Source organism: Condylura cristata, unplaced genomic scaffold (assembly GCF_000260355.1).
Source record: "Condylura cristata isolate star-nosed mole 26May11 unplaced genomic scaffold, ConCri1.0 scaffold00016, whole genome shotgun sequence".
NCBI classification, from domain to species: Eukaryota; Metazoa; Chordata; class Mammalia; order Eulipotyphla; family Talpidae; genus Condylura; species Condylura cristata.
The window spans coordinates 5127906-5142468 of record NW_004567117.1 but is presented as its reverse complement, the minus strand read 5'-3'; the positions used below and the strand labels follow the sequence as shown (position 1 = coordinate 5142468).

The following is a 14563-nucleotide window of genomic DNA, read 5'->3' as shown; positions in this document are numbered from 1 at the left end:
CTTTCGTTAATGATTCTGTTTATTTGTGCTTTCTCTTGTTTTTTCTTTGTGAGTCTGGCTAGTGGCCTGTCTATCTTGTTTATTTTTTCAAAGAATCAACTTTTGGTTTTGCAATGGATTTTTTTGACATGCTTTTTCTGAATTTGTTGATATCAAGTGAGTGATTTTCCTTTAGCCTGTTGTTGTAATGAATTATGTTAATTGTAATTTGAATCTTAAACCAGCCTTCCATACCTGGAATAAACCCCACTTGGCTATGACGTATAACTCTTTGCATACAATATTGGGTTCAATTTGCTAATACTTGCTGTTCTGTCTTTTCAAACTGTGTTTTCTACCTTTCAGTATGCCTTATAACTTCTTTTTTTACTAAATCGACTTGATAAAAGAAAATGCTATAAGTAGGTCTTTAGTTATATATTGATAAGTTGTCAGGAGAAGGAAAGGCATTCTATATTCCTATGATAGGTGTCTGTCTTTTAGTGAATTTGTGCCTCTGGGCTGGGATCACCAAAAAGTGCTTCTCAGTAGCCCCAATTTTGACTGGGGCAGGAAAGCTAGAAACAAGAGTTGGATTTTCTCCTTACCCAAAGACAGTTAGATCTAGTGAAAAAAACAATAGATTAGCCTCTAGTTAAAATATATATATGTGTGTGTCTCTGTGTGTATTTACATATATATGTACGCATATATGCATATGTGTGTATATATGTGTGTGTGTGTGTGTATGTATGTATATGTCTGTAGGTATCTTGTGGATGACTTCTCTTAAAAAGTTCAGGATGGGCCCTCCCTGGTGGCGCAGCGGGTTAAAGCACTGCACTGAGAAGCTAAAGCCACTTCCGCATGAGTCCTCAGCAGTGTATTTCGTCGATCTGCCTGTTCTGCTCCCCACTCTGTCTCTGGTGAAGCCTCTCACCGCCCCGAGCCTCTGGCCTGTACCCCAGTTCTGTATGCATAAATAAATAAATCTTTAAAAAAAAAAAAGTTCAGGATGTTCTGGGTGTGTTTTAAAATGTCTGTTTTCCCCCCTTTTTCTGACCAAGGCTGAAGGGGATTTTTCTGCAGTTTTTACTATGTAGACCTCATAGGTCCCCTGGAGGTAATACTCACAGAAGTGCAGGGACCCCCTAAGACTGACCACCTTGGAGTCTGTGAGTCTCAAGACTCTTCTCCACATTGAGTTCTGGTATTTCATCACCTACAATTTAGGTTTCTCTACCCCTCTGCTTGTTCTCACAGAGATTTTTGCCCCTGTAAATTAAGATATTCTCTGTATCTACCTGTTTGTTTCTGTAATTTGAAGGGCAGCACATTTTCTTGCAACCTCATTATCTGATGAATCTAAAGATTTGTTGATTTTCAGACTTTTACTTAGTGTTAGACAGAACAATGATTTCCAGACTCCTCTGTGTACCATATACCAGAAATTATTTAATTTTTATGATTTATTCTTACATTTTGGTAACAACCTTTAAAATTATTACTAAGGGCCTTTGAGATTAATGCAGTACAAATTCATAGTTTAGAGGTAAATATATTTCAGTCAAACCATTTGTTTTTTTCATTTTTTCAAAATGAAAAAAATAATAAATTTACTTCTGTTTTTAGATAAGATTACAAAGAAAATTGCCTTTAGTAGTTCCCCTAATCAAACTACTTTACTTCATTAAGCTCACAAATTTTTCTGTTGGTTTTAATAGTTTTCAGTTGAAACAATGACACAAATATGAAAGTCAAAGCCCAAATGAGAAAGGTACAGAGAAAACTACAAATTATCTAGTCATTCCCAAGCCTCAGTGCTAAATTTCTTCTTTCTCAACCATCTGTAATTATGAGCTACATTTAGCTGTGATTAGGAACAAATGCAAATTGTAAGCAATGGTTCAAAACCAACCAAGCTACTTTTGATAAGTAGGTTGTAGAAAAACTCTCCCTACTAATAATTCAGTCTGAGAATGACTTGCTCTATTTTTGTTTAAGATTTTTTTTTTAAGATTTATTTATGTATACATACAGAACTGGGTACAGGGGCTAAGAGGATTCACCAAAGACAGAGTGGGGAGCAGAACAGGCAGATTGGCTGAAATATACTGCTGAGGGGAGCAGCAGGAGGGTCAAGAGAGGTCTGCCACACTATGTGGGTCACCTCCCTAGCCAGAGATGGAACTCCTGCTGCAGGGGCCAGGACAGCTTCATAGTGTTGTGCTTTAATCCCTTGTGCTACCACAGAGGGCCCTAAGATTTATTTTTATTTATGTATACAAGAACTGGAGTGCAGGCCGGAAGCGGGGGTGGGGCAAGGATTCACTAACAACAAAGTGAGAAGCAGAACTGGCAGATCCACTGAAATACATTGCTGAGGGGAGCAGCAGGCAAGACAGGGGAGGTCTGCTGTGCCATGTGGGTCACCTCCCTGGCTGAGGATTGAGCTTAGGCCACAGTGGCTGGTGATAGCTTGATAACGCTGACGCTAACCCCTGCACCACCAGCCAGCAAAGTCCCATGACTCACAGTATTAACAAGCATAGTGAACACCCCTTCTCTTTCTATAAAACCAAGATACTTGTAAATTAGTCCTACTTTTTCAAACATAATATTTATTATTTATGTAATAACAGAATATCCATAATTCTAAACTGGTCATAATTATAATGTAACTTGTAAGAAAATGTAAATTAATGAAATTCAAGTTAAAGACATCACATTATTCTAGAAGTTTTGGCGTCAGAGAGACCTAAGGTGCAGTCCTAACTTGACAATTTGGATGAGTTCCTAACTTCCCTGACACTAAGTTCCCCCATCTGTGAAACAGAAAGTCAGAATAACTCTTACTGTGCTTCTAGGTTAAATAAAATAATACTGTTAGTTTTTACTCCCTTCCATTCCAATACAGTGAAGAAGATTCTGAGTGCCAGGGTTAATAACAGAGAGCATCACACATGCTTTGTGTGAGCCACATAGTGTTTCCATTTTTTTTTAATTTGAATTATTTAATAACACTTAAAAATTAAGAGTTCACATAAAATCTGAATTTCTGTTTCCTCCTGAAATGTAGTGTCTGCACCCTTCATGGGCCCTCAGTCTGCTGGAGCTGAGTGGCTGTTTTCTCCAGTCTCCACTACTCATTGTCTTCACTTATCGCACTCACATGACCTGTCTGGCCTGAGTAAAACATTGGTGTTTGTGACAGCTGATGGGAGTAAAATATGCTTAAAGGGGAAGATTAACACAGAAGGCTTGCTGTGTACATTGTTAGCTGGATTTTCGAAGAGGGGTCATGAACAAAGAGTCTCTTCTTGATGGATGGGAGTGGAAAGCTGCAGACCTCTGACTGGACTTTGATGGGAACACTCTCTTGAGTTCTTACTGGGTTTTTTTGTGTGCTTAGGAAAGATCAATAATGAACTGTATAGCTTAGCATCACTAACACTGGTTGACACATATGGAGGATTTGAAAGGAGTAGGACCTTTTCTGGTGTGGCTTAATTTTTATTGGCGCACACACACCAACATACTTGAACACCATCACCACCATCTCTTATCAATCACAATGCCAGAGCACATTTTCTGTCACTTCCTAACCTGTCAGGAATAAAAGAATACAAGCAAGAAAAGATAAGCAGGAAAATCTGTGAATTTGACTATGCCTTCCTTCACAAACAACAAAAGAGAAGATTGAGGCAATTATTTATGTAAATCAGTCCAAAGTAAACCAAAGAAATTCCAGTAAGCCGGGGACTTTTTGCCTGAATTATGGAGCTAATTATCTCAGTCCTCCACTCACTTTAGTGTTCCTGGGGAGACCTGGCTGAAGAACGCTTTGCTGGAGAGCTGGCAGGTTGGGGAGTAGAGAGAAAATGTGTTATTGTAACAGCAGCTGTGAAACAGGAATCTGATGTTGTCTCTGTCCAGAACACCTGTTGAAAACTGTCAGGCACAGACCCTAGCTTGCAAACCAGCACTATCCTGGGGTGGGGAGGTCGGGGGGGAGTCTGGAGGAGATGAGTCTGGTCTAGTGCTGGCAGGAGGCATGCCAGCGCCCAAAGGGGTCACACTGGCTGACTTCTCAAAATCTTTTACAACTGTGACTCTGTCATAGAAGTTGTAGATGATTTTTATTTTTCTCTTTAAAATGTGCCTTTTTTCAGACAACTTTTGGTAATAAAAATGGCACCTTATTAATGAAACACTCTGCCTCAAAGTGTGAAATTAAAAGATTACTATAACTACAGGCAAGAAAGCATTTGGTTGATGTGGCCTTTGTATATGATAATAAAAATTATCCATATGGTCTAATGTTGAGAATGCTTACATTGCATTAGTAATCACCTAAGATGAGGGTGATTTTGATTATATAGCTCATTTTAAATTCTATTGTGTCCTAGGTCAATGAGAATCAAACAGATTTACTAAAAATAGCCACCATTTTCTTTTTGTAAATGTTGCTAGGTGCTTAGGCAGAATTAACGTTTCAGAACCTATTTTGTTATTATGATGCTAAGGTCTTCTTATACCTTCTCACTTGGTATATTCTTCTTAAGCAATTCTAATTTTTTTCTGGTCTGCTTTGGGTGCATGAAACAACTTCCAATCATAAGAGCTATAAAATGTGTTTCATCCATCTATTCGTTTATGTCATATCTCTCAGGCTTTAATGGTTTTTCTCCAGGTGTCTGTAAAACTTTAGATTATGAGCTCAGGGTAGTCAATAAGCAGGATGCGGAGGCCAGGATTAACCTGTATCTTCAAAACAATCGGAAGTCTCTCTGCCTTCCTTCGCCTTTTGCACTGAGTGAGGAACAATTGGGCTTGCTCCTTGGCTAAACTTTGCAGAGAAGCCAACAACTTCACTTTTTTGCAAGTTGGTCTTCTGTAGACATAACGTGATGGGAAACTAATCTGGGTTTATGTGGGACGTGGCCCAGTGTCATGGTCATCAGGACATGCCCCTTCACTGCTTCTGAGCCCTGAACTCCTTTGAGTCACAGTTACTTCCAGTGCTTGTCTTCCAACTATACTTTCTTCTTTCCTCACCCTAGATGTTTCCTTTATTTCTATAATATGCTTATTAGGTTCACCCTTGGATTGTTTCTGTTTTATTTAGCAAATATTTACTAAAGAGGTCACTTTTGGACACAGTGTCTGGATATGACAATATAGAAAATAATTTAGAAAAGTTAACAGCTCTAGGTGCATCAATAGACTGTGATTGTTTTCTCGTAAGGTGAGTTTGAATCTAACTCATCATAGGAGAAACAACATCATGTTTTAACTCTATACTCCTATTATCACTGTGGGTTTTTAAGTACAGAGAGAGGATGCTTTTCATCCCTGTGTTTCTGCAGCTGGCAGAAAACCTGACATCTAGAAGGTACCATAAATCAACGTTCTGAATGAATGCAGTTACTCCACAGAAATTTTTCTTGGTTATTGAGCAGGACATGTGCCTACACTCCATTTTCCATTCCCACATGTAATATAATGAATTTTTTGCCCTAAGGAAACTCGCTAAGAAGCGGAAAGAGACGATGAGCAGCACCCGGCAGGAGATGACCGTGATGGTGAACTCTATGGACAAGAGCTATGCCGAGCAAGGCACGAACTGCGATGAGGCTTTCTCCTTCATGGACACGCACAACCTCAACGGGAGATGTAAGTGCCTGTGTTTCTCATTCTTTACTGCATCTCAGTTTTCTGGGACCCAGAGCGTAGAGGGGGATTTAAAAAAAAAAAAAAGAAAAAGAAAGAAAAACTCCCTGAAGAATCTCTTATGCTTTTCCCAGCCCCTTTCAATAGTCCTGAAAACTCTTTACATGCCACGGTTACTCAGAAGAGTGCTTCTGACAGCTAGAGCCAGCCCCGAGGGCACAGGGAGCCACAGCTACGTTTGAGTAAAGAGCTAGGGAGGGATGACATAAAGACTTCTTTCCTCCTGAAGAGGAAGGCACCTGCTTCTCATCATTCTTTTTGTTGTTTAGATCCTATTTGTGAGCTAGCCAGGTGTGGAATTACACAAGGGAAGCCTGTTATAAAGCAGTTCACTAAATGGCAGTAACAACTTGTTTATTTGTTTAGCTGACAGGTTCTGCCTTTATTATAAGGCTAATGATGGCAATTAATAAGTTAAACTGTATTTCTACTTCACAAGTCTTACATTTCACACCAGGTGGGTAAACCAAACTCAGCTAATACCTTTCCATACTACGACCAATGATCCAGGTACAAGGCTTCATTTTAGGAAGCCACCAGTTAGATTGATTATCTGAAATACAGACGGAGAAGTTGTCCTGTCCCTGTTGATCTCAGAGGCCAGAAATAAATCCATGGTATGTGACTTATCTTGTGGTTCCCAGCCCACCAGGTTCAAGGACAGTGCTTTACCAAGTGAAATTATGGCTGCACTATCAGGATGTTGATCAGCATAAGGATGGAATAAAAGTGCAGCTGTCAGTTACTAGGAAAAATGCATGAAGGGTGGGGCCTGGTGACTGTGAAGCCCAGAGAGCTGTCTCTGCAGGAGGAGGCTGACAACATGTAGATCCGGTGTGTGTATACCCTGCCTGCCCCGTTTGTCCCCTCTGATCCTGCAGCTACCGTCATCCATTCTCACCGGGCACAGCATGGCCAAGCCATGTGCTTCCTGCCTCCGCCAGGCTTCCTAGGGTTTAGTCACTTACATTTTTCTGCTTATAGTGACTACAGCTGCCCACTTATTCCTCCTTAGAAGTGCTGTGTTTATGTATTGGACACCTGCCTGGTGACAGAGTGTGCAGTAGACACCGTGGGTTGGAGGGTGGAGGATAGACTCCTCATCTTTGGCCCCATGTCATTTTTAGTGTAGGTTCCAAAATCTGTAGTACTTTAGTATACCACAAACTACATCTCACCTTTTCAAGGAATTTTCTGCACTTCCTTGCAGAAAATATTGGATTTTTCATATTAACAACTATAATGCATTCAATTGCCATATTTAAATAACTTAGGATGCATTTGTTATGGGTTGGCATGGGGGAACTCCTTCCCACCACAGACAAGGTTCGTATCACCATAGAAATTATTTATTGAACTTCAGTATAAAAAAGACATGCAGAAATATGTTCTCACCTTCCATGATAATCCATTAATATTCCAAACTTCCTATTTCATGGTGAAATTCCTCACAAATAAATTTACTTGGAATTACCTGCCCAAAGAGCAGAACATGATGTTAGGAGCTTCTGGACTTCTGAAGCTTCAACCACAGGGAGTATTTGCCTCTGGACAGGAAGTTTGATTTGGCAGATACTTTTTGTAAAATGGTCTTGTCTGTGGAATTCCCAAAATACTCCTGCAGTGAGAACTGCCGCAGGAGTCCATGGCTCAACTGCCTTCGGGGTTATAGCTTCTCTTTCTGCACCAAAGCCAAGAGTGGAAACATGGCCGTGGGCATCACAGCCTTAGAGCAAGGAGGAAGACTTTTTGATGCCATGCATCAGGCATGATCCCAAGGGCAGACTTTGTCAAAATACCCCTTCAATGCCTTTAAAATATAATGGACTGTGGTGGAGGACTATGGGAGCCTTAGTGGTGGGTGTGGTATAGCAACGGACACCTGAAGGTTGCGATCCTAAACCTCTAAATCTTATATAGGATTGTAAACCAATGTTGCCTCAAAAGCCATAGCTTTATAAATTAGTACTTAGTGTATATCTCTCAGGACAAGTGTTCAATAGATCACAAAGCTTGTAGCTGCAAATCTGTTACAATCTAGGTATGTTTGAGATTTCTTAGAGTGAGGAGACTATTCTAACAATTGGGAGCTGAGTGATTTTAGAACAGAGGCAATGGGGGGAAAAGGTTGGAGAATCTAAAAAAAAATAAGCATCAGTAAATTACGAGAGTAGATCCACCAATCTGTGTGAGTGATGCCATGATTTTTAAATGCTATAAAAATGGGGAAAATAGATTTGTATTATGGAAATGGGTTTAACTTTTATATTGAAAGCCAAAGAGTTTAAAATGCCTTTTTTAAGGTTAAAAAAAACAAAAACATCTACAGTTACTTTATATCTGCTTCTCACATTTTCCCAGGCATGTAGAAATGTCTACAGGTAACAAGCATTATTTATTCTCACTGACACTAGCATATTTTAGAAGCACTTCAGCATCCCACCATAAACATGCATTCGAAATGTAATTATTTTCTATTCTAGAGAAATATCTTATAAATAACAGACTGGCTGGATCCCGGTCCTTTTTCCATCATTAATTCTTCAAACTATAAACACAGCTAAAAACACTGTTTTAACAGAACTATTCCAGGAGAGTTAAAATATATGAATACGGGCCCTCCCTGGTGGCGCAGCGGGTTAAAGCACTGCACTGAGAAACTGAAGCTACTTCCGCATGAGTTCAATCCCCGCCTGCCCCGGAGGTGACCACATGGCGTGGCAGACCTCTCCTGACCCGCCCGCTGCTCCCCTCAGCAGTGTACTTCGTCCATCTGCCTGTTCTGCTCCCCAATCTGTCTCTGGTGAATCTTCTCACCCTCCGCAACTCTGGCCTGTACCCCAGTTCTGTACGAATAAATAAATAAATCTTTAAAAAATATATATATATGAATACATCATCAGATGAGATCGTATGTAATGTCCACACCATATAGTATTTCCCATAATAGTAACTGAGTACCAGCATCCTGAACAGAATCATACAAGCTATATAGCAGAGAGGTTAAGATTTAGATATCTGTTTAACTAACATGAACACTTGAGCACGTTCAAATCTTTTATCCTTATATCTTCATTTTATTAAAGTGTTTTTAAAGCATGGATCAATTAAGACATTGAGGAGAACGAAAAACTACTTTAAATATAGGAAATATCCACTTCCAGTGGAATCATAAATTAGAGGGGGTTGCTTTTTCCCTCTTAATAACAGTGAGGCATAAAAGGTATAATAGTCAAATCTTGAGTGGATGTTTCAGAGGACTATTTCAAAGAAAAATAACAATTTAATGAAGAATGGAAAGATATCACTTCTTTACCTTTTGGCTAAGATCAAGTACAGAATAAGGTTGAAAAAATTAACACAATATATATTAACACAATAATATATAGGCATGTGGCCCTTACTTTAAATGTAGCACACATGAAAGATCACCTTTATTTTTTTTCAGCCTGTACAGTTCCCTTTGTTTATTTTTATTTAAAGATCTAATTTTATTATTTTTTTAATTCTTAATCTATTTTTTTTTCTAATAACATTTGCTTTCTTTTCTAGGGTGTAGTCCATTACCATTATTTTTATAAAAGAAGTTGCAGCATTGTGAAAAAACTATGAATATCTAAATTAAAAGGAAGGAGAAGATATAGTAAGCAACAAAAACTTGGATCTTCAGAATATTCTTCAAAAGTCATATATAAACACATCCTCTTGTTAAAAAAAATCAGCTCAAGATGAGCACAGAGTTCTATAAAGTCTAGAACTCTAATGAACTTCTGGTTTAAAAACGGCAGCTATGACTAGGTTGAGGTTTTATCCTTTATTTCTGAGATAAGAAATTCTTAAGTGATAAAAAGTTGTTCATCCTCTAAAGTACAACTCATTCTGCAGCAGGACGTGATAATAGCATCTGCCACGTGGACATCAGTGAGTCTCAGACGTCTCTTCACAGCTGTCTCACTGGCATGTGTCTATGAAGAGCCTCGGGTGCCCTGCTTCTCCACCGCCACTGACTACCCTTTTTCTCATTACAGCTGTGTCTTCACCATCGTCCTTTACAATGAAAACGAATACACTGAGCACATCGGTGCCTAATTCCTATTACCCAGGTAACAGATTGTGCCATTGTTTCATCTCTTATAAGTCCTTCGAAATCAGAGCCAGCCAGTGCCTACTTTGCTGTCCCTGATGCTTTAGAAGTTTCATGTTTGATGTGCTGTGACCGATGCTTTCTCTGGCTTTCTGTGGGAATATTGGGGGGCCTTTCATTAATTATTTACTGTTCTTTCTCTTTTTACTTTCTCTGCATTGACCTGCTTATGATGTATGACAGATCCATTTGTGCCAACTGCAATTTTAGGTGAGAATATTTCCCTTTATCAGTTTACACAGGAGTAATTTAGAAAGTCAGTGACTAATCTGTAAGAGACTGGAGTTTTAATTTTGTATGATGCAGTGATTGTAAGCTGGACTTGGGGGTGGCGGGTGTCTGGAGGTGGGATGGGGAGTGTAGACAATAAAGATTACTTTCTCCAAACATTCTCCACTGCTAAGGGTTTGCTGCATGTCTAGTAGGAATGACCCCAAAAGGTTCAAATGAACAATACCGGCTCCAGTATTTTCCCTTCTTGTGTTCAGAAATTTGAAGTTAGGTCTCTTTCCAGGGAAAAACGCAATATGTCATCACACAGCTGTATACTTCCAACAGCTGAATTATGTCCAATTGACAGTTGTAAAAGTGAAAATAGCGTCTTATTATTTGCACTTGTAGCTAAGCACTAAAACTTCAATTTCAAAAAAATAGCACTTTTCTAATTATATCAAATATTATGCAGAAATATTATCACATTTGAATTCTGGCCCCCTCCCCGCCTCGGAGCCACTTAGGGCACCCCAGCATTGCAAAGGGTCTGTCACACAGTGGAATTTCAAAGGAGCTGATGTTCTCAACAGGGAAATGACAAGATGGCACTTTATAATCACACGGTTCATTATGTGTCGATGTCACTAGAAATGAAATAAAATGTTAGCCCAGTGGGGCTAATGCATTGAAAGTATGAAATGTTCCCAATGGGGAGTGAAAGAAAAAAATCCCTTTTGTCCACTGTATGAAGGGTGAGGAGAAATGGCATCACCTGGCTAGGATAACCAGACAAGCATGAGCTGCTGTTGCATTTGAGATGCATAAATAACCCGAGTGTGTCACGGCTGTGTTCTCTTTCTACCACTAACCTTCCCGAAAAGGAGCACAACACAAACGACTTCAAGGTATATAACAATTCATCGTGGCAAGAATTTCATCCTCAGCTGTTCAGTTTTCTCTTTACAAGGGTTTATATTTTTGCAACATAATTTTTCCCCCTGTGTTTCTTCTTTTTTTTTTTCCTGTAAGTTCTTATGATTTTGGTATAGAGGGTGATTTTTCCCCCTGATGGTCTTATCTGGACTTGAGCAGGTTTGTTGCCTGAAGGAAAAAAATAAATTCAGACAGAAGTTTAAGAATGGACATCAACGAGAATTGTTGAATTTACATCATTTGGAGGTTTAACAAACAAAACTCCTCTCCCCCCTTTAATACCAATTCTACAGGAAAGAAAGCTACATTTTTATTCCTTGCATAAATGAGGGGCACAGGCTAATCTTAGGCACCCACACAATGTAATCTACATGCAGATGACTTCTGCAGAATCTTTTGATTCACACAAAGATTTGCAATTTCTTTGTGTGCTGTGGCATTCATTCCTAGTTCCTCTGGTAGATTTTTTGACCCTGGGGGAGCTATAAGTAGGGAGGGCTGAGACATGCATTATCAGAAGAAAGAAAATGTTCAGATTTCACAGCAGGATTAAGATAAGCTTATTAAACAAATATCACATTTTTTTTAAGTCGCTGCTTTGTTATTATGAGCACTAATTGACATCTTTTAAAGTCAGTTAGGCTCCTTTACCTAGAGGGAATAACTTGAATGATAATTCAAGTAACAAAAGTGAGGTATGTTGTGAAAAATAAATCAAACCGACTGACAAATAACTGTTATCATGTCTGGTTTATGTATACACCCTCCTAACAAATGGTGGTGTTTGGGAATTATTTCTTCCATGTTACTTGGTACAAATATGAATCTGTGTATCATGTAGTAAGGATTACTTGAGCCATGGAAAGGAGAGAAGCTGTTCATCTACTCTAGACCCCATCTATTGGGGTCTAGTCCTGTTGTAATTTACATTAAGAGAAGAAATGTTTCGTTGTGACTTGGCAAAATGAAATCCTGGTGTCACCACCTTCTCCCCTGCTGAGGTGCCAGACCTAACATATATAGCTTTAGTGTGCCCCTGTATATCACTCTTCTGCAAAAGAAAAGAAAAAGAAACATGATGATGATGTTGAAGATATATAGATAGATAGATAGATAGATAGATAGATAGATAGATAGATAGATAGATAGATAGATAGATAGATAGTAGATATACAGATAGAGAGAGCCTCTCCTACCTTAGAAACAGTGCTCATTTAAAGATTTTTGTACTGGTTTGTTGAAAATTCAAGATAATTTATTATAGAACATAGGTAAAGTTAATTGTCTGTTCTTATAAAACTATAGAAGTGTTGGTAGGAAGTTTTATTTCTGATTTCCTCTTAGGCATAATTTTTTTTAAGATTTACTTATTTAAGTATACAGAACTGGGATGCAGGCCAGAGGTGCAGGGGTGGTAAAGTGATTCACCAGAGACAGAGTGGGGAGCAGAATAGGCAGAATGTCAAAGTACACTGCAGAAGGGAGCAGTAGGCAGGTCAGGAGAGTTCTGTTGTGCCATGTGGGCCATCTCTAGGGCTGGGAACTGAACTGACACTGAAGCGGTTGCAACTTGCTTACAGTGCTGTGCTTTAACCTGTTGCACCACCAGAGAGGGCACTAGTCATAATTTTTCATTTTAAACATTTTGGTGGGTAATTTTTAACAAATACAAGAAATACAAGACCAGCTGTATATTTTACCAGCGATAATTCTTTTTAGAGGAAACTGATTATTCACTAATTTTTGGTCAAATCAATAATTTTTACTAGGAGTAGGTGACCCAATTTTTTAACAGATACCACATAAGAAGCCTTCTATTCCCTCTTTGCTATCTATGTGGACTTGATGATAGCACTCTTTTCCTAGATGGGCTCAGTAGTGTTTAGATGCTCCAAGACGTGTCCATACTATTAATAAGACAAACATGTCATAATACAGCAGGGGCTGATGCACATCACGTGACAGTGGTGCAGTTCTGTGGGTTTAAAACTTCCAAGACCACCTTGCCCTGGTATCAGAACACTTTTAGGATGTTGCTGTATCCATGAGAAAGACCCAGCTGATTCATTTAGGGAAGTTTAGAAGGTCAGTCCACAGTGGATGGCATTCAATTATGTTCATCTCAAAAGGGACAAAACTGAGAAAACGAGAGAGGCACAGGGGGGAAACTAATTAATGTTCCATTTATTGTACTCTAAAGAACATAACTTCCTGCTGGAGTAGCTAAAAGCTCTGTGGATTCACTACTTCAGCAGGTATCCTGTATCCCAGTTTATGAGCTTGGCAGTTCCCAGCAAGCAACTCTGTTGGGAAAATGCCCCGGTTTATCTGAGACTGTTCTAGTAAAATGGGAACCAATGAATTGCCAAATTTCAAAGCAAATCCAAATGAAAAAAAAAATCATAAAGTCAACTTACCACCCTTTTTTATTTTGTCTTTGTGTCTTTAGCCACCTTGTAGTGATCCAGGTGCCATTTCAGCAACAGCAACATAGCTACACACTTGTGTACCACCTGTCATACCATGCATCTCAGGTGCTTTGCGATGCAGATAGAAGTGAGGTTTCCAAACCAGGCCCAGCTCACCAGTGTCCTCGAAACCAAATTGCCTTTGAGGCTGAAACTTCTGTTTCAAAACAGAAGGAACTAGAACAACCACAGCTGAATTCCCTATGGATAAATAATCTGTATTTTTTTAATTGAACATATCCTTTCTTATATGTTTTGATATTTTACACCTGAAATCAATTTTGATTTAACATTCCCATGTTAAGTGACTTGAGCATATATTTTGATGAGAAGCATCCTCAACCATAAAATGGCTAAAGGGATTCAGCATGATAATGAGTTAACCTGAAGAATGTAGGATTTGTAATCAAATAGCACTTTCCTGCATAAGCTGTTTTGTAAGAGTTACAATTTCTGCAGTTCATTAATCTAATTTACTAGTTGTCTTCCATTAAAATATAGCCTCTTTAGGCTTATTTGACCAAATTTTGGCATTAATTTTATAGTACAATTTGGTTGCTTTGTTCAAGAAATTTAAATGAGAAAATGTGTCGAATATGAATAAGACTTATTTAGCCATTACTTGGTTCATGGGGGATGAAAAGCAATTATGATACTATTTAACCTCCTCTTTTGTTATTGAGTGCTTAAATTAAACACCTCCATCCTAACGTGATGGGAGAATTGAGGCCTTGCCCTCTGACCACCTATGAAATAGAAAACCTAACTGTAAAATTAAAGCACAAATAAAAGCTACCTGTAATTATTCACGCAGTTCTATTGCTTATGCCCTGTTTCCTTTTTCTCCTCCTCTTTTCTCCTGATATGTATCTTCTTAAAAGTGCCAATAAATGGTAAGTTCCCCCATTTACCCCATCGAAAAGGTGTGGAGGGAATGGGAGTGTGTGTCTTCACTGTAGATTCTGACAAAGCCAGCTGGCTCTGCTGTGTGTTGGCCTGCATGTTAGCACTTGTAGAACATTCCATGTGTGATGCGTCAGTCCACAATATTTTGTCAAGCTTTCTGATACTGGAGCATGCAAAGTGACTCATC

The 14563-nt window shown here is 38.9% G+C and overlaps 1 protein-coding gene across 5 annotated transcripts in view; it reads left to right on the top strand.

Annotated features, from left to right (window-relative positions):
• PTPRM (protein tyrosine phosphatase, receptor type, M) overlaps positions 1 to 14563 on the top strand; it is a 558641-nt gene that overhangs the window by 405947 nt on the left and 138131 nt on the right. For 2 of the 5 annotated variants that reach the window (XM_012725900.1, XM_004683746.2), the window contains 4 exons: positions 5504 to 5655; positions 9741 to 9815; positions 10040 to 10066; positions 14352 to 14363. In XM_012725900.1, coding sequence (XP_012581354.1) covers positions 5504 to 5655; positions 9741 to 9815; positions 10040 to 10066; positions 14352 to 14363 — 266 coding nt within the window. Of the gene's footprint in view, positions 1 to 5503; positions 5656 to 9740; positions 9816 to 10039; positions 10067 to 10950; positions 10975 to 14351; positions 14364 to 14563 lie in introns of all 5 variants that reach the window. The other 3 variants (XM_012725901.1, XM_004683747.2, XM_012725902.1) reach the window with 2 other exon arrangements.